General features: G+C 39.7%; 1 protein-coding gene across 2 annotated transcripts in view; it reads left to right on the forward strand.

Moving 5' to 3' along the window:
- LOC126187579 (glutamate receptor 1-like) overlaps positions 1-19,832 on the forward strand; it is a 417,690-nt gene that overhangs the window by 327,062 nt on the left and 70,796 nt on the right. For both annotated transcript variants that reach the window (XM_049928746.1, XM_049928747.1), the window contains exons 8-9: positions 2,972-3,178; positions 17,203-17,310. In XM_049928746.1, coding sequence (XP_049784703.1) covers positions 2,972-3,178; positions 17,203-17,310 — 315 coding nt within the window. The remainder of the gene's footprint in view (positions 1-2,971; positions 3,179-17,202; positions 17,311-19,832) is intronic.

Raw genomic sequence — 19,832 nt, forward strand, 5'->3', positions numbered from 1 at the left:
CGACGTTCGTACACTTGAGCTTTGAAGTGTCCCCAACGAAAAAAAAAAATCGCAAAGTGATAAATAGCGTGACCTTGTGGGCAGGGCGATGTCTCCTCACTAGGACAGAAGAAGTCCAGGAAAATACGTTCTCGAAATTTGTAGAGAACGCGAAGAGATGTGAGCTGTGGCTCCATATTGTTGGAACTAGACTTCTCTCAAATGGTGTCCAACAAACTGGTTTAACTTAGGTTTCCGTCATACGACAGCAGCAATTTGAATTAATCGTTACCGTTACGATAGCTTCTTCGAAAAAAGCCCGACTCCAGACTCCTAGTTCAGCATCTGCGCACCAAACTATTGGTTGGTGGGTTCGTAGATTAAAGGGACTAAACTGCAAGGTTGTCACCAAACTGTCACACAATGGCTGTGAAGTGATCTTTGGTGAAGTTTCTGAGTCTCTTTTGCTGCCCAGCAGCGAATATTTTGTTTATTTACAGTATGTAACAAGTGGAAATCGGTCTCATCAAAATAGAGACTTGGGAAAAGTTCTGAAGAATTTCCTCGGTCGCAACTTAGCGAGTTTCAAATTCTCTTTCATTCCATTCTTTGGTAACCACCATTTTGTAGAAGTGTATGTGAAGATCTCTATGCAGATGGTTCTATAAGTTCCAGGGCAGCTGCATGTTTAAGTACTGAGCACATTGGAGAGTGCTGTCACTCGCGCCACATTTTACGGTGTTGTTACAGTCCGAGGTCGGCCAGTAGATGTTCTTTCAGTTGAAAGGGGTGTTTATATTTGTTCACTATCAGCTTCCCTTGTAACTAGGATACAAAGACTGCAGTCGCACTCCTTTGTTTCTCAGACAGCGCGCAATATCATCTGCAGCACTGCGCGTCTGCAATAATATCTCTGCGTCGGCCGCTCCTCACGGATGCTGGACTCAGAGACAGTCAGTCCGCATCGGTAATCACGAAGTGAGCCACGGTCGAGAAAGCGGAATGGCAAGAATGATGAAAATTTACTTGTATTGAAGAAATTGATTTTATAATATGTTTTTTTTGTATTTACTGCGACAGACAAAGATTTTTTGATTCATTCGGTGAAGACTTCATATTAACGTAGTAATTAATTTTGCTTGTTTTAATTGCACGCGAGCTGCTGCTTGCACACCATTATAATAATTTAGTATTCAACACAGAGCTTTCTCTCACTTCTTAATTAGGTAACATTCGCAACAATTCAGCAAAGATTAACTCAATTAATGTAACCTTTTGTAATCTACGATGAACATATATATTATTTTGTAATAATTCTTTGAAAATGAAGCGGTTGAACAAACAGCTTTAAAGTATTTTCGGAGTAGGTCATTGCTTTGTAATTCTTGATTATAATGAAGAATATTTTTGGAAAGTGGCTTTTCTAAATTAACCAATACACCTTTTGAAGGAATCAGCAGTAGCGTAATTTACCACATCATCATCTATTTCCCAATATTTTTCATTCACTAGATAATGTTTCACGATTGCAGTTTGAAATGCAGACAGACCACGTGGAAACATTGCACATGGAGTTCACTTGTAATTAGTTTGCGCCTTTCTAGTAGCTTTCAATAGCAGCAGCGGTTTCCGAAGAGCAATTTCCCGAGCGTTATTGATAGCCTCAGGTAAGCCAAAAGAGAAAAAGTGAAAAATAAATTTCAGAATTCAAGGGACCTTCTTATTTTCTTTCTTCTATCGCTTGTGCCTTTTTCCCGCACTGACGCAAGGTCGGCATGGCTAATCGGTTTTGGCAATCTTAATGGAAGGGGTGGCCGGATGCCCTTCCTGCCGCCACCCCATAACCCCCAGGACAGAATTAGTGTACCCCAACTATCTGTGTAAAGCGTAATCCATGGAATAGTGTGAATGTGCTCAAATGTCTGCGAGCCGTGTAACTGAGGCGGAACGTGGGGGCCAGCCCAGTATTCACCTAGTGGGATGTGGAAAACCGCCTAAAAACCACATCCAGGGTGGCCGGCATACCGGCCTCCGCCGGACGGATTCGATCTGGGGGCGGCGCGCCTACCCGAGTCCAGGAAGCGCTCTCGGCTAACCTGGCGGGTCTCAAGGGACCTTCTTACATACGACCAGAAATCAGTTACTCAGAGAAGGTTTTCTTTAATAGGCGATCAATACACTTTCTTAGAAATCATGTAGTCAGATTAACTTCTGTTTCGATTCATTGTTTAGCAACAGACGCAACTTCTCAAACAACCTTTCGTACAGTTCAAACAAAGCAATAGCCAATGCAAAACCAATAAATATAATAATGATCTTATCAGTAGAAAGAATAATAATTTTTTAAAGAAACTTTCACGGTGGAGAACCCAAGGATTTGATACCCAAACTCGAATATTTTTCCTATCGGGAACAGAATCATGTGGCTAAGTTAAAACCGAACGCAAAATCCTCGCAGAGTAGTAATCACAAACCATCATTAGGAATGTACTCGTCCACAAAAAACGCATTACGTTCATCTAGCCAAGGAAATGTTCCTGCTGAAAACGGCACGTACAGCGCTGTCGATCGATACCTCCCCAACATCTGTAAGAACACCGCCGCGCGGGATTAGCCGAGCGGTCTCAGGCGCTGTAGTCATGGACTGTGCGGCTGGTCCCGGCGGAGGTTCTCCCTCGGGCATGGGTGTGTGTGTTTGTTCTTAGGATAATTTAGGTTAAGTAGTGTGTAAACTTTGGGACTGACGACCTTAGCAGTTAAGTCCCATAAGATTTCACACACATTTGAACATTTTTTTTTTTTTTTTTTTGTTAGAACACCACAACTCACACAGTGGCCTCTCCGAATTCGGGAGGTCTTTTGCCGGACCCTGTATAACCACTTGACGCGGCCCGGAAGCAAGAGAATATTTTATTTAGCTAACTTTAATCGTAATCCCCCTGGTGCCTTTAGCGGTACGGTACTCCTAAGCAGCTCACTCCGCCGTCCGCAGGCGGCGGCGGCGCTGATGCACGACGCGGTGCTGGTGCTGGTGGAGGCGTTCAACAAGCTGCTGCGCAAGAAGCCGGACCTGTTCCGCGCCAGCCAGCGGCGCGGCCAGGTCTTCAACACCACGAGCCGCGGCGTCGAGTGCAGCATCAACAAGGGCTGGGTCACGCCCTGGGAGCACGGCGACAAGATCTCGCGCTTCCTCAGGAAGGTACCGCAACGTCTGCCCTTAAACCTCTAAACTGCAAAGACACTTTCCAACTCTGTGTGGCCGAGCGGTTCTAGGCGCTACAGTCTGGAACCGCGCGACCGCTACGGTCGCAGGTTCGAATCCTGCCTCGGGCATGGATGTGTGTGATGTCCTTAGGTTGGTTAGGTTTAAGTAGTTCTAAGTTCTCAGCAGTTAAGTCCCATAGTGCTCAGACCCATTTTTTGAACCAACTCTGCAACAGTGACAGTTCCGTCAGCTCCTTTATCACGTCTTCTTGAATCTACTACTAGGCTGAAAAATTATTTCCACTCAGGTAATACTTCGACTATGGAACAATTGAATGCCGTTTTAGGGTGTGATACGAATACGATGGACGAGTCAAAACTTCCCAACAAAGGAAGAGTAATATTTCATACATGCAGTATTCGGTGTGCGGACAGGAGTTGTCACGAAATACACAAATTCCCCAATGCAGCATTTCTCACTGTTGTAACTTTTATTGCAGTGAACTTATAATTGTAAATAAAGCATCAAACGAAAGAGCAACTCATACAATATTTCTTACAAGTGTTCAATGTGAGCACCATTCGTCACACGGCACACATGGAGACGATAAGCGAGTTCTTCCCAAACGCTGGGCAACATGAAAGTTCCTGGCAGATTAAAACTGTGTGCCGGACAGAGACTCGAACTCAGGACCTTTGCCTTTCGCGGGCAAGTAGTGCACAAGTTTCATACCAGCGCACACTCCGCTGCAGAGTGAAAATCTCATCTTGGGCAGCATGTTAGGAGTAATTATTGCACCACTGCTTCAGTCTTGTTTCTTAAGTTGGGTAGATCAGCTGGCAGCGAAGCTACACACACATGATCCTCTATGAAACCCAAAAGGTAAGTTCCATGGCGTCAGATCGTGTGAAGGTGGAGGCCACGGATACCAGAATACACGGTGGGGGAAAAGCGAAAACGGGCTGTGAGCTGTGATGTCATCGTGAACTCTCCTGCCGCGCTACGCTACATAGAAGCTTATAGGCACACGGCGCACATGTTTAACATCTACGCACGTGTGAATGTAATCGAGATAGTCCAGATTTCAGTGTATTATTATTATTATTGGTTTTATTATTAAGCTTTATATTTACTTTTTTCTACCGTTGGTGAAATGCTAGTGTAAAACCTGCGAACTACCTCCTTTTTAACTAAGATTGTGTTCAAAACACTAAGGCCTAAATCAGTAAAATCTGCTGGAAAACTAAATCGCCTGACTCTTCCTTTTTACGAGGGCTATGCGGAAAGTAAGGTCCGATGGGGTGCGAAACAGAAATTACAGTGAAAATACGATGAAGCTTTGCACAGATATGTTGGGCAGTGTCTCTAGTGTGCCCGTCGATCGCGTCGTGTCACTGTTTTCAATTCTGAGCGCACAGTGAACATGTAAAGATGCTTAGATTAGATTAGATTAGTACTTGTTCCATAGATCATGAATACGACACTTCATAATGATGTGGAACGTGTCAGGTTAATAAAAGTAGTCTATACATGATATTACATTACACAAAATATTACATGACACTCATTTTTTTTTGTAGGGGTTGCGAAATTACCCATTTACTATATCCAAAAATTCATCTAATGAGTAGGAGTTACCATTAAGAAATTCTTTTAATTTCCTTTTAAATGCTATATTGCTATCTGTCAGACTTTTGATGCTATTAGGTAAGTGACCAAAGACTTTTGTGGCAGCATAATTTACCCCGTTCTGACCCAAAGTTAGATTTAACCTTGAGTAGTGAAGATCATCCTTTCTCCTCGTGTTGTAGCCATGTCACTGCTATTAGTTTTGAATTCGTTCGGATTGTTAATAACAAATTTCATAAGTGAAATATATATATATATATATATATATATATATATATATATATATATATATATATATATATATATTGTGAGGCTACAGTGAAACTTTCTAGCTCTTTAAATAAGTGTCGCAGGATGATCTTAGATGAGCTCCAGCAATTATTCTGATTACACGCTTTTGTGCAATGAACACTATTTTACTCAATGATGAGTTACCCCAGAATATGATGCCATACGAAAGCAGGAATGAAAATAGGCGTGGTAAGCTAATTTACTGAGATGTATATCGCCAAAATTTGCAAAGACCCTAATAGCATAAGTAGCTGAACTCAAACGTTTCAGCAGATCCTCAGAGTGTTTTTTCCAGTTCAACCCCTCATCAATGCATACACCTAGAAATTTTGAATGTTCTACCTTAGCTACCGATTTCTGATCGAAGTTTATATTTATTAATGGTGTCATTCCATTTACTGTGTGTAACTGTATATACTGTGTTTTGTCAAAGTTTAATGAGAGCCCATTTGCAGAGAACCACTTACTGATTTTCTGAAAAACATCGTTTACAATTTCACCAGTTAATTCCTGTCTGTTGGGTGTGATAGCTATACTTGTATCATCGGTAAAAAGTACCAGCTTTGCATCTTCGTGAATACAGAATGGCAAGTCATTAACATATATTAAGAACAGCAGAGGACCCAAGACCGAGCCTTGCAGCAACCCATTCTTGATTGTTCCCCAGTTTGAGAAATCACCAATTTTTTGCATATTATGTGAACTGTTTATTTCAACTTTCTGCACTCTTCCAGTTAGGTATGATTTAAACTATTTGAGCACTGTCCCATTCATACCACAGTACTTGAGCTTATCTAGAAGTATTCCATGATTTACACAATCAAAAGCCTTTGAGGGATCACAAAAAATCCCAACGGGTGACTTCCGGTTACTCAAAGCACTTAATATTTCATTAGTGAAAGTACATATAGCATTTTCCGTTGAAAACCCCTTCTGGAAACCAAACTGACATTTTGTTAAAACTATTTTTACACACCATTGTAAAAGCTACTCTGCAATACATTACTTTTTCAAGAATTTTGGATAAGGCAGTCAGAAGAGAGATTGGGCGGTAGTTGTTGACATCAGACGTATCCCCTTTCTTATGCAGTGGTTTAACAATGGCATACTTCAGTCTATCTGGGAAAATACCCTGCTTCAGAGAGCTATTACATATGTGGCTAAGAATCCCACTTATTTCTTGGGAACAAGCTTTTATTATCCTGCTGGAAATGCCATCAATTCCATGTGAGCTTTTATTCTTGAGAGAGTTTATTATATTCCTAATTTCAGAAGGAGATTCGGGTGGTATTTCAATTGTATCAAATGGTGTGGTTAAGGCCTCTTCCATTAACTGCCTTCCTTCTTCTAATGAACATTTAGATCCTATTTTCTCTACAACATCTAAAAAATGATTATTCAAAATGTTTTCGACTTCTGGCTTGTTGTTTATCAAGTTTCCATTCGCTTTGATGGTGATGCCGTCATCCTGTACTCTTGGTTGCCCTGTCTCCCTCGTAATAATATTCCAAATTGTTTTGATTTTGTTATCAGAGGTATAAATCTCATAAATTATGCACATGCTTCTGGACTTTTTAATAACCTTTCTTAATGTAGCACAGTAGTGTTTATAATATTTGGCTGTTTCTGAGTCATTATTCTTTATTGTTGTTAGATACAGTTCCCTTTTGTGGTTACAAGATACTTTTATTCCTTTAGTAAGCCAAGGTTTTTTGCATGGTTTCTTATAATTAGATTTAACTACTTTCTTAGGGAAACAGTTTTCAAATTCTCTTACAAGTGCATCATGAAATAAGTTATATTTTAAATTAGCATCGGGTTCCTTGTACACCTCATCCCAGTCTAACTGCTGAAGATTTTCTCTGAAATTTCTAATTGTTGAGTAATTAATAGAACGCACAACTTTGGAGGGTAGTTTTAAATTACTGAATGGAGCTATGTCATACACTGTAACTAGCTGAGCATCATGATCAGAAAGCCCATTGTCAACAGGACAAGAATTTATGTTTTTAAACCTATCTTGGTCTATAAAAGCGTTATCTATCAATGTGCTCCTGTCCTTTACTACCCGTGTAGGAAAATTAATGACAGATGTCAAACTGAAAGAACCGAGCAAGAGAACAATAGTGTCTCCTGCCGAGTACGAGGGCCTGGTGTGAGATTTCGCTTGATGTCATGCAGTCCGCATAACGTAGCTGTCATGTGTTTCCTTCTGCATGACAACTTTCGGCCGCACTCTGAAGGGGCACTGAAGATGCTCTCCTGCACCGTTTTCGATGGGAAGTGTTTGATCACCCAAAATAGAGCCAGTAATTGATTTTCCCTGAGTTTCATCTCTGCTCGCATGAACCGCTAGCTATGAAGACAACGTTCTGGCACAGACAACGAGATATAGACCAGCGTAGAGAATTGGCAGGAAGCACAGGCGGCTTGCTTCAATGACGATGGTATTGGAAAGTTGGTACAGCGCTACAACAAATGTATAAATCGGACCGGAGACTATGTAGAGAAATAGCTGGAAGGTGTACCTAACTGTTGCAAATAAAACATTTTTAATTTTCACAGTGGTTTCCATTTTGCGACCGATCGGACCTTACTTTCCGAAGAGGCCTCCTAATAGTGACTTCACTAGGAAGAGGGTATTTCAATACGCCTCTCAAAAGAGATAAGGCCTTATAAGAAAGGCAACATGTAGTTGCAATCTTTGTAATATCTTCAGATGATCAGTTAGTACACCATCCTTTCATAAACACTTGTTGTTAACATCAACAAAAGAGCCCTGAATCAAATTTTGAACATGTGTTAATTTCATGTAAGTGAGCCTACTTCGAGACAGACAATCCTGTGATCTGCGTACTTTTGTCTAAGGTCTTTTATTTCTGACTCCGTAATTTCTTATTTTTGGCGTAAGCGTGCACTGTCATTTACGGTAGCATGTGTTTTCATGGTTAATGTCTTGTCTAGTAGTAATGTCTTCATTATTTGGTTATATATTTACCTGTAAAATACCTTCTACGTCTTTGTGGTAGCTTCATTTTTATGCCCCAATATTTCTCACATTATTAAGTTCATTAGTATGTCCTAAATCACCAGTGGAGGATGGCAGATTTAAAGTTGAAGCAGCATCAGTCTTCAGTTTACGTTTCGAAGGTATATTCAACAGTTCACTTTTCATACCACCCTTATAATCCAAATCAGTGAAATGTCTTGAGCAGACATGAGCATTTTCAGCTGAGACAGAATTTCCATACTTACAAGAATTTAATATATCCATTTTCGTTCCCTCTCTTTGTATTTACGAAATATCGAAAACTTAATTCTCATCTTACTTAGTTGTCTGCTGTGGTTAGTACAACTGGCGATCGCGCAGAAAACAACAATTTTTCACTTAAAACTTACTCTAAAAATCCCTCAATATACTAACAATTACGGCATAACTATGACTCACTCTCCAGGCACAAACAAAAATTCACACTGTTGTAAAAAACTTGTTTTCGCTCGTAAACGCAATTCCAACACAATACATAATGGCAACTGCGAGCTACTGAGCGCTAGTTGGGTTCATTTTGACGTCAACGGCAGTGCTTGCTACTGGTGTCCTCGTGATCCCTACCTTGTATTCTGGTATCCATGGTGGAGGAGGCTATGCAAAACAAGGTCACGCGGTCCCTTGAGGACAATCCAGCGGTCTCGTACAACGTCATTTAACCAATCACGTATTGAGCTATACTAGTGGCGGCGGTATACCACCTAGCTGCCAAATAAAAATCTGTGGATCTGCTTCTACCACCTGTGGAAAGACCCACACGTCTGGCACATAAAGATAACAAACGCCCTTTCACTTTCTTCACTGAAAAAGAAAGGCCCATAAACTTAACTCCGGGATATGGCACAAAAACATTCGATTTAGGAGAGTGTCGTTCCAACTGTGTCATATCGTAGGAATTTGATGAGCTCTAGAAGAGCACATGATATGTGTTTACATATCCGCTTAGATGAAGTGTCGATTCGTCACTGAAGACTACACAATCCAGAAAATCTCCATCATCATGCAATAACATTTCGTTTACAAAGTTGGCACATATCGACTCGTGTACGAGTGGCGAATGGTGCTCGCATCGAACACTCATAAGAAAAACTGTTTAAGCTGGTCTTTCATTTGATGTTTTATTTGTAACTGTAAGTAAAATGTAGAATGATACAAAACCTTAAAAGCGGGACATTCATTTTGAAACACCCTGTATTTTGTACAGGAGACATTGACGATGATAAAGTGTCAATGAGGCTAATTTTGGAGAGTTCTGGTATTTTTGCATCCAAGAATTTTATCGACATGAACTGGAAATTTTGAACTTTTTCCTTGTTGATCCTCCACAGTTCGCTGGTTACTCTTAGTAGTGTGCTAAGACACCCAGTTTTTATTTCCTGTCGCAACGCGGTCCAAGAAAACGTTCGATTGTTGTGTCACAATTGTAGCTTCGCAGTTCGTGATGTTCAGAATTAGTACACTAATTCAGAACTTACTGTTTACGCACAACAGTGTCATAACTGAATATCGCGGGTTGTGACACGTTTTATATACAACAGAGGAACAGGGAAATAAGTAATTGTTTTCTCAGTCTTTACTATCGGATAATTGCCGTGTAAGAAATAATAAATAAACCCTCTCTCATTATCTTACTTGATAAATAAGCGGCCCAGCATTTCATTTTTAGGTGCGTGAAGGTGATTCATTTCTGTTTTCTTTTCAATTTGCGCCTGAGTAACGCTCAACCTTGTACCGTTTCGGCTGTGCTCCATTTATGTGTAAAACCTGTCATCAAGAGATGATCCTAAATATGAAATATTAAGCTAGTGATAGGGCATTTAGATCATTCCCTACGAATTACACACGTATGAACTAATCAAGGGGCGATTAAAGCAAATGGAAATTTCCATATTGATTACCGCAGTATATTGCTCCGTTAGAGGCATTCTTTTTACAGATTTTGTAGTGTAACGACGTATAGGTTTGTTTATAAATGACTTTTGTTTATCATATGACCATGTGCAGACTTCGTCACCTACGTCAGTTACAACCCACTTCAAAAATGATTTATATTCTTTTTTAAATTGTCACAGAATGGTTCTTGAACGAAACTGTAAAACATCAGTTGAGTCGTAAGCAAAGAATTTCGTCACTTGGGCCAATTGGTTTTCGTAAACTTTTCGATTTAAACTTCGTTTGTTTTCTCCTCAGAACTTATATTGATACACGTTATCTTGATTGAATTGAAATTAGAACCACACATTAAATAAACTTTTTAGATTCGAAGTTGCGATGACCACAATAATCTTGTCCAATATACTATTAATCAATTCACATACTTCTTCATAAATAATTCCTCAGAACACGTGTTTCAACTTTAGTAGTATACACCGTTTTATTAACTTTCTATATACAGACGTTCTGAACCTCAGGCTTAACAGATTCGGACTGACTTTTCAACAAGATTAAGATCTATATGACGTCATTGTTGCACAAAAAGAGTATCAATTTTTAGAAGCACGACGCAACAACTCGGTTCCAGTATCTTCTGTTGCTCCTCGGCTGTCGACCCGCGACGTATAGCGGCCAGCAATTTCCTCTCTGGTCGCGGCAACGAAGATGCTGTCTCCGTTCGTTGCGCCGCCCTCTCCGTACATGAAACACATAAAAAATACAAAACTTTTAGATAATTCACATCTATTACCAATAATAAGAAAAATATATAAACAAACTAAATTAAACTTATAGTCACCTGCAAACTGGGCTGACACGGGTGGATGGGTGACGCTTCAATTTCGCGTCCCACTACATACCCCACCCACAAGCTCAGTTTGTCAGGTTTTTAACCGAAAATAAGACCTTTTCTATATACCATATTTAACTGTTAATACATTTTCCTCACATTTTACGTAATCTAGAGTCCTTGTTCTCAGATAGATTTAATTCTTTTAATACGATATTGTTGTGACTATTTGTCATTTACTCTTAATTGTGCCATTGTGGTAATTCATAACCGAATATATGGAGATTACTTCTCTTCATTTAATAGGTGCTAGTAAATAATAATTTAGTATGTTCTTTCACATGGTTACATTAGGACAGAGCGTTCAAATTGTGATAAATTAGTTTCAGTTTTATTCATTTCCTAGAGTTACTCTTTCCAAAAATGTACATTACTAATAAGTTTCTCACAATAACTAATAGTACTACTTACTTTACTTCATTCTTTTCCCTAATACCTTATTTACGCTTGAGGTCAAGAAGAAATCAAGCAAAACTTTCTTTAGCATCTCGGCACGGCTTTCTTTGCCTTCGGACACCTTGTTGGGTAATGGCAATTTATTTAGGAGAAACATGCGAGAGAGCCATGTTTGGTGTGTTCTATATTAACACTATTACAAACCTCTATTAAAGGCACTCTGCTATGTTCTCGTGAGCCCTATAGCTCTGGACGCCCATGGTCCCTAAAATTATTGACCATCCCCTTTGGTTCCTACTATCCGAGTAAACATAAAATATACAAAATTCCTCTTGACCTAATAACAAAATTTCTTCCATATAAATCCCCCTTTTGGTTATCTTCCTCTTTTTGAAGTACCAGTAGATTACTGTAGAACACTTGTTTAAGCTTTCTGTTATTTCTTTAAAATAACACGTAACTATCACGAAAACTTCACATGAATAAACTATGAACGCTCTTCCGTGTGTAACACATACTAAATATTAACTTATTTAGGAATGAAGGGTTTCATTTGATCAACACTATATAATCCTTTAATTACACCTGATGAAGGTTCCATAAGAAGTAACGCTTTGGGATGTACAATCTTATGTACAACATATGGCCCTTCAAAGATAAAGAAGAATTTTCTACATTCCTTACTGATCTTCGAACTTTTAGGATGCGATCGTACTAGCACAAGATCTCCTACCTGAAATGAGGGTTCTATAGCATGTTGATTATGAATTTTAATTCTCCGTTCGGCATTTTTAATAATCTGTTCGCAAACTTTTTCGTCTGGGATGCATTGTTGGATCTCATTTGCTGGTGGCCAAGGTAGAACAGCTAGTAAAGGCTCACCTATAATTCGTAGAGTAACATTTTTCTTTCCTTTACATAATACGGTAATCCACTAATTAGGACTCGTATTAGGTGACTTTCAATAATTGGTTCTTCAATTAATTTAGCACGGTTTAAATGCCATTCAAAATATTTCCTATAACCTCCCCACCGTTTAGAATATGGAGGAGGGTCTAGCAACTCTAAAGTTAAGTGTTGTTTTCCTCTTGACCAATAATGTTGTTTAAACTGCTTAACAAAATCATTCCAGTCCCTAAATTCATTTCTATGCAGTACTGCCCACTCCGCAGCTTCTGCTTCTAAATGTCCTATTACAAACTGAATCCGTTTTTCGTTACTCCATTTAGGAGATAATGCAGTTTCAAAAGCTTTTATAAAGATTATAGGGTGAAGTTCGCCTCCTGGTTTGAATACAGGAAATCGACTTGCTACATTTGAATTTGTCGTTATATCATCCAGACATTCTGCGAGAGAAATAGTCGGATTTTGTTTAGATTGCGGAGACGGAGTTGCATCGGATTGGCTTGCCGTGATTTCTTTATTCATATTGTTGTCGTCCGAGCTAGCAAATTCGATGCGACTGTTGTCTCTGATTATGTTATTACCTCTGCTATCTGAAATGTTTTCGTTATTATCTAACTCCGATAACCGTTTAGTAATTTCCTGTATTCGCATTTCTGTATTGGAAACGCGATTAGCTAATATCGATTCTTCACTGTGTTCACGATGTGAACGCTCTGTACCTTCATGAATGTTATTATCTTTGGCAGTCTCAAGGTTACTGCATATTTCAGTAATTAAAAATTTCATGTTTTCGATTTCGGTATGGTCCTTTTCTACTTGATGAGTCAATGTCTCCAATTCTACATTATCTATTGAAGAAATCTCTACAGGTTTGGTAGAGACCTCTTTAATAGATTCCAATAATTCTCTACGAACAGTTTCCGTTTGCATAGAAAATTCATCTCGTAACATATCGTTATTTTTCTGTATTTCATTTACAACTAAGATATTGACACTATCTAGTCTCTCGGTTAAGTCAGTAATATCGTTTCGCATGCGAGCTTTTTCCTCTCGCGATTCCTGGATATGTTCTTCTAACCTTTTACAATTATCAGCAATCTTATTACTAAGTCCTGCTAATTTTTCCTGCATTTCAACTTTAGAAGACTCTATTTTATCACTTAATCTAGCAGTAGATTCTTCATTAGACTGTTTTAGTTCCTGTTTTAGTTCCTCTTTTAATCTAGCCATAGATTCTTCGTTAGACTGTTTTAATCTAGCCATGGATTCTTCGTTAGACTGTTTTAGTTCAGCTTTTAATCTAGCAGTAGATTCTTCGTTAGACTGTTTTAATCTAGCCATAGATTCTTCGTTAGACTGTTTTAATCCAGCCATGGATTCTTCGTTAGACTGTTTTAGTTCAGCTTTTAATCTAGCAGTAGATTCTTCGTTAGACTGTTTTAATCTAGCCATAGATTCTTCGTTAGACTGTTTTAGTTCAGCTAAAAAATCCCCGTTAGACTGTTTTAATTTAGCGATCGCCCTAAAAAGGGATCTCATGCTCCCATCGGACATAGACTGCTCTTCGTCTGACATTTCACTTCCCGACATTATTGTAAGATATTAACTAGTTACACACGCAGACTCGTAATTAACAATCCTGTAAAAGCACACTCCCTATGTACAACACTGCACTTCCAACTTGAAACAAACTCACCGGACACTAATATTGTAATTTGTAGTTCTCGATGATCAATATGCTGCAGAAGTAACAGCCGTCGATGAAGCCGCTGAGATGCTGCGACCCCGCTTCCGCAACCGGCAGGACGCTGAGTCGAACACCGGAGACGTCACTGGCTGCAACCACGCCCGGCACCGCCGTAGACAGGCGAAGCCCTCAGCAACACCTCCAATACCAGCCGGAGGAACACCCCGCAGCTGATGTACTGGGCCTATTAGTTTAGGAAAAAAAAAAAGGTTGTCGGGGTTTGCAGCGTTCAGCTGCTGCCCAACAGATGCGCCTTCTCGTGGAACAACTGCGTGACCGTACTGCTTGGCTGCTCTCCGTCAGATGCCCACACCCGCGAAGTCGCCGCTAGCTGGTGAAGGCTCCACGAGAACTCGCGTTGACTTCCGAAGGACTCTTGATGCTTTGTTTCGTACCTGTGTGCCTTAGTTGCACACAAGTCCTGTTTATAAGGTCGCCACGGTGTAGTGTAACGACGTATAGGTTTGTTTATAAATGACTTTTGTTTATCATATGACCATGTGCAGACTTCGTCACCTACGTCAGTTACAACCCACTTCAAAAATGATTTATATTCTTTTTTAAATTGTCACAGAATGGTTCTTGAACGAAACTGTAAAACATCAGTTGAGTCGTAAGCAAAGAATTTCGTCACTTGGGCCAATTGGTTTTCGTAAACTTTTCGATTTAAACTTCGTTTGTTTTCTCCTCAGAACTTATATTGATACACGTTATCTTGATTGAATTGAAATTAGAACCACACATTAAATAAACTTTTTAGATTCGAAGTTGCGATGACCACAATAATCTTGTCCAATATACTATTAATCAATTCACATACTTCTTCATAAATAATTCCTCAGAACACGTGTTTCAACTTTAGTAGTATACACCGTTTTATTAACTTTCTATATACAGACGTTCTGAACCTCAGGCTTAACAGATTCGGACTGACTTTTCAACAAGATTAAGATCTATATGACGTCATTGTTGCACAAAAAGAGTATCAATTTTTAGAAGCACGACGCAACAACTCGGTTCCAGTATCTTCTGTTGCTCCTCGGCTGTCGACCCGCGACGTATAGCGGCCAGCAATTTCCTCTCTGGTCGCGGCAACGAAGATGCTGTCTCCGTTCGTTGCGCCGCCCTCTCCGTACATGAAACACATAAAAAATACAAAACTTTTAGATAATTCACATCTATTACCAATAATAAGAAAAATATATAAACAAACTAAATTAAACTTATAGTCACCTGCAAACTGGGCTGACACGGGTGGATGGGTGACGCTTCAATTTCGCGTCCCACTACAATTTCTGCAACAAACTGCAGTTGTACGTCAGTTGCTTTCCGAACAATTTTCCAACGTAATGTATTTGAAATAACCACAGAGGAAAAGACGAAATTTCGTTTAATTTTAAGGGCCATTTTAAATTTCCTGCTACAGATATAAATCACTGATGCTACTGGGGACTGTCACGGTAATAGGGCGAAAATAATTACTCGTTTAACTGCGCTGTTCCATTCGAATTTACTTCACGGAAATAATGTTTGGGTCAGAGCGACGTGATCCGTTAAACTTGGACGCAATTACTGAATGAATAGGTGAAATAGTAGTATCTGTGCACACTGCATACTGATTTTTAATATTGCATTTCGTACTGTAAGGCAGGAAAGTATGGAATATAAATAAAAATAATACGGTATTGTTATTCATTGTTCATAGTTTGGACACAAGTATGTGGCATGCGATTTACAAACCGTTACAGTTTCCACAAAACTTTGTCCTGCTGCCATTGTTTAGAGGACAAAATCTTGAGCGCGCAATTTTTTATTATTTTTCCTGTGTTTCGCACTCCAAGACTACAACAGCATTTTCAGGTGTCATAATATTTGTTAAAATTCTCAGTGATTCTTCTGATCTTGGAAAATGTGATCTTGATGTTAGATTTTATAGCTTTTCTGTTATTTCGCTCTCCAAGACTGCGATAGTATTTCCAAGTTTCAGTATTATTTGTGACAAACCTCAGTGATTCACCTTACCTTGGAAGATGTGGCTTGATGCTATGTAATGCTTTATGGGCGATTTTCCAAACTATTCTAAGAACTTCTTCCTTTTTGACAATTTGACTGTGTTCCAGCAGGGATCTGTTGAAGTCCAGAAAACGTAAGCTTTGTATCCTGAAACATCAAAAATGTCGTACAAAAGAAAAAAAAATCATTGGTCCTCGATTTGCCTCTCGTTTACAGGTAAAGTACTTGTCAGTCGAGCTAGTATATCAACAGCCCCTTTAAGTTCTGTTGTAATTCCGGATTACTTCTGACTTTTTCTCGCCTCGGTTGCTAATATGGCATCTTGATGTATCTTACTCATAAATATAACATTTTTTTCTGATGCAACGGACTACATTAGAATCACTCATGAAGTAAAATTAACTACGAACTACCCTGTTGCTTACTGGCGATGAGTTCTGTCTTGTTTTCCCGTATAATTCCTAATACGATCACTTTACTTTTAGCAGTTGTTGTCCCAAATCGTGAAAAAACAACAGGAAAATTGTTACAGTTTACATTCATAGTTCACTGGGGAAATCAAACACGACCCTCATATTTTGTTTCTCTCTAGTGTTTGTCCTATTTCTCTGGCTGCAAAGTATTATGTTTTAGTACATATTATATTTACCTTTCGAAAAGCCTCCCTATTTTTATCCATTTTGTTTCGGATTTACTTGGAAGAAATAGCCTGAAGAGGCATATTTACAGTCCATTTTACCCGCGCAATTTGAAAAGTCACCTTTCTTTTTGAACAGCCCTCGTGCATGGGCCTACATGCAGTTAACAACCTACCAGAGCATATTAAATGTCTCGTAGGTAGTATACTGGAGTTTAGTACTGAGTCAAATACCATTCTGCTGGGCAACTCTTTCTACTCCTCTGAAGAGTATCTTCACAAAAACTCCCACTTTTCGTATTTTAGGTCATTTTGTAATTAATATTACCACTGTAATACAATAATACTTCTTAGTGTAAAGTCATTTCGTTCTACTGTACTCAATTAAAACGAGCATTCTTGACGTCTTTCACTGGTCTGTGGAATCCATGGAATATGACATGATGTATGAGGAAAATGGTGAAAACTATACAACTTTTTGGCGTTAACTAACTGTGAAAACTGTTCTACAATAAATTTTAAAGCATAACTTGTACCGCTGTTTTATAATGTGTGAATCTGTTATCAGGTTGAACTCGAGGGCCTAACAGGAGACCTGAGCTTTGGCGAGGACGGTCGGCGGCGAAATTACACTCTGCACGTCGTGGAGATGACAGTCAACAGTGCCATGGTCAAGGTGAGAATTTTGTAATATACACTAAGAAACGAGTCGTAGGCTAATATATGAGTTTGATGTTTGCCATTCTTCACTTCTTGTTACTAAGATACGAGGGTGAATGAAGAAATTAGTCGCAAACTGGGACAGAGGCATCACTTATCCCAGCGCTCGACAAAGCATTAAAAGCCTGCAGCACAGAATTCTTGTGGCAGCGTTAACATCTAACGAATGACCTCTATTTTTCGCGAAAATAAGCCACACACTGATCGAGAGGAGAAAAATCACGAAACATTTATTTGTATTTATATTTAACGTGTGGGTACGTACCGCAAACATTTATTCTAATATTTGCTGCAAACACGTTGGTAACAAATTTTCCTTTCCTTTTTTTTCCTCATTACTGTCATTCACTTCATCACTCCCACTCTCGTTCCTATCATTTTCTCCAGTCTCTTCCCACAGAACATCCTAACTGCTATCCAGCACATTCGATATGCAGCATTCCTTGAACTCCTTGATGACGGACTCGGTTGATATTGAGAACCATGGAGCAAGAATCCACTAGCATAAAAGAGTGACTGGTGGCTTCTTAACCTTACCAGACGGTGTAAGGACATAGTCTTCTTCCAGGAGACAATCAGATTATATTTTTCTGAGGATTTTCTTCAACGATTTGTTTGTGGCTGCATCTAATCCTGTAGTTTTGAAGTCGTTCCTTCAGGTATTACGACAAGAACTGTCTTTTGTGCAGCAAGGCTACCTTTTACATCAGGAGTTAGATGTCCCTTAGAAGCACACACAACTAGCATGGCGCTCTTAGCAAGCACTGCCCCAGGACTGCGATTCCAAACAGTAGACAATCACAAGTTGCGTTCTCATCCAGCACTTTGCTTGGTAGCGAATCACCAAGCGCATAGGAAAGTTTTCTTTGGGCACGTTTCTCTCTTCAGAATAACGTAAGACGGTAACGTTCCCCCATCGCTTATAACAGGTAACAACACAGTTATTCTATTTTTTTTTCAGTCCCGGTTCCTCTTAAAGAGACACTTTTTGCCTCTTCCACGTCTACTTTCGTATTGGACGGTATGTCAAAAAATACTGGCGTTCCGTCAGCATTGCCAGTCTCATGGAAAGAGTACGAATGACACTTCCGCAACTGGATGACGTAACGCTAGAAGTTAATCAGCTTCTTCTCGAAATCTGCTGGCATTCTCTGAGACAGTGTAGTACTTCGTCGGGAACCATGACCTTTTCTCCGCATAAGCCGATGAACCAAGCAATACTAACACGAAATTCTCGTTGAGGCACATTTAACACTTTTGCGATTTTCAAGGCCTTCAGATGGATAATTTCTCGTGAGACAGGCATCCCATCTTCCCTCCTACCTTGCACATAGAAAAGAGCCTTATCTTCAAGTTCTGGATGCTTGCCACATTTAGGTCCTCTGAACGACCTTCTCGTTGAAACTGCCTTTCTCCATTTTCTTCTGAAGCAGCCCAACGCTGCACATTAGGGTCCTCTATTCCATACTTTCTTCTGGTCTCCCTGTTGCTTGTGGTGTTGACATAACGCACAACAGCAAGTTTGAAGCTTGCATCGTAAGTACGTCGAAATCCATGGTTTGATGATACTTTTCGCTCTAAATGGTCGTTCACACCGTCATAAATCAGGCTTTCCTACCAGTATCCAACAAACAAAACAACAACTGGTACCTACACAATGTTAGCGCCAATAAAACACCGGTAAAAGTTTGCACTGTTGCGTAATAAAATGTCTTGTCGCCAGTTTCGGCTATAGACGCTGGTTGTATTGTTGAAAATGAGCTTAATTTTTGTACATATATTGTTTGTAAAAAGACAAGGCACCGGATATAAGCAGCACCCTAACTTTTTGAGAGTGAAATTTGGATAAGAAGTGCGGCTTAATGCGGTAATAAGTTTATTTAGTTCCTTAAACTGCTGCACTTCTCAAGACGGGGAAACAATATGCCATCACAGGATAACCAGGGCAGCCAGGGCGCTTCTTGTTCCTGCTTTTATTCTTTGTCCTTTGCTGCATTCCTGTGTAGATCTGAATAAAAATTTCCAACAAATACCGTTCTAACCACATACGGGACGAATTTCGCTATGGACGTGCTCCGCCAATAGTCCCTCAGCTCAAAACATCGCGATGTTCTAGTCGGGTACACATTCGTAGCGCGCCTGCCATCTTGGTCTGACTGCAAATCCTTAACCATCGGCTTCGGAATACTGTGCATCGGCTACCTTCCACGTGACATTTGCTGCCACCCTCTAGAGGCGTATAGGAGCGAAATTTATAACGACACTCCGTATTCTAGTGTTTGCGACTTATTTATTGACTCGTACTAAGTGCCCATTTTATTGTCTTGTTTACAAAGAAAAATATGCTCATTGACGTAGCGACCTCAGATATGTGTCTAGTTCTATGGTTCATTTGACGTGAGAGTAATTCTGGAACAATAACAGGCTTAATTTTCTGAAAGTTCAAGCCTGCTGATCCTGCTGATCGTAGCATCCTGA

The sequence above is a fragment of the Schistocerca cancellata genome, chromosome 5 (assembly GCF_023864275.1).
Source record: "Schistocerca cancellata isolate TAMUIC-IGC-003103 chromosome 5, iqSchCanc2.1, whole genome shotgun sequence".
Classification (NCBI taxonomy): domain Eukaryota; kingdom Metazoa; phylum Arthropoda; class Insecta; order Orthoptera; family Acrididae; genus Schistocerca; species Schistocerca cancellata.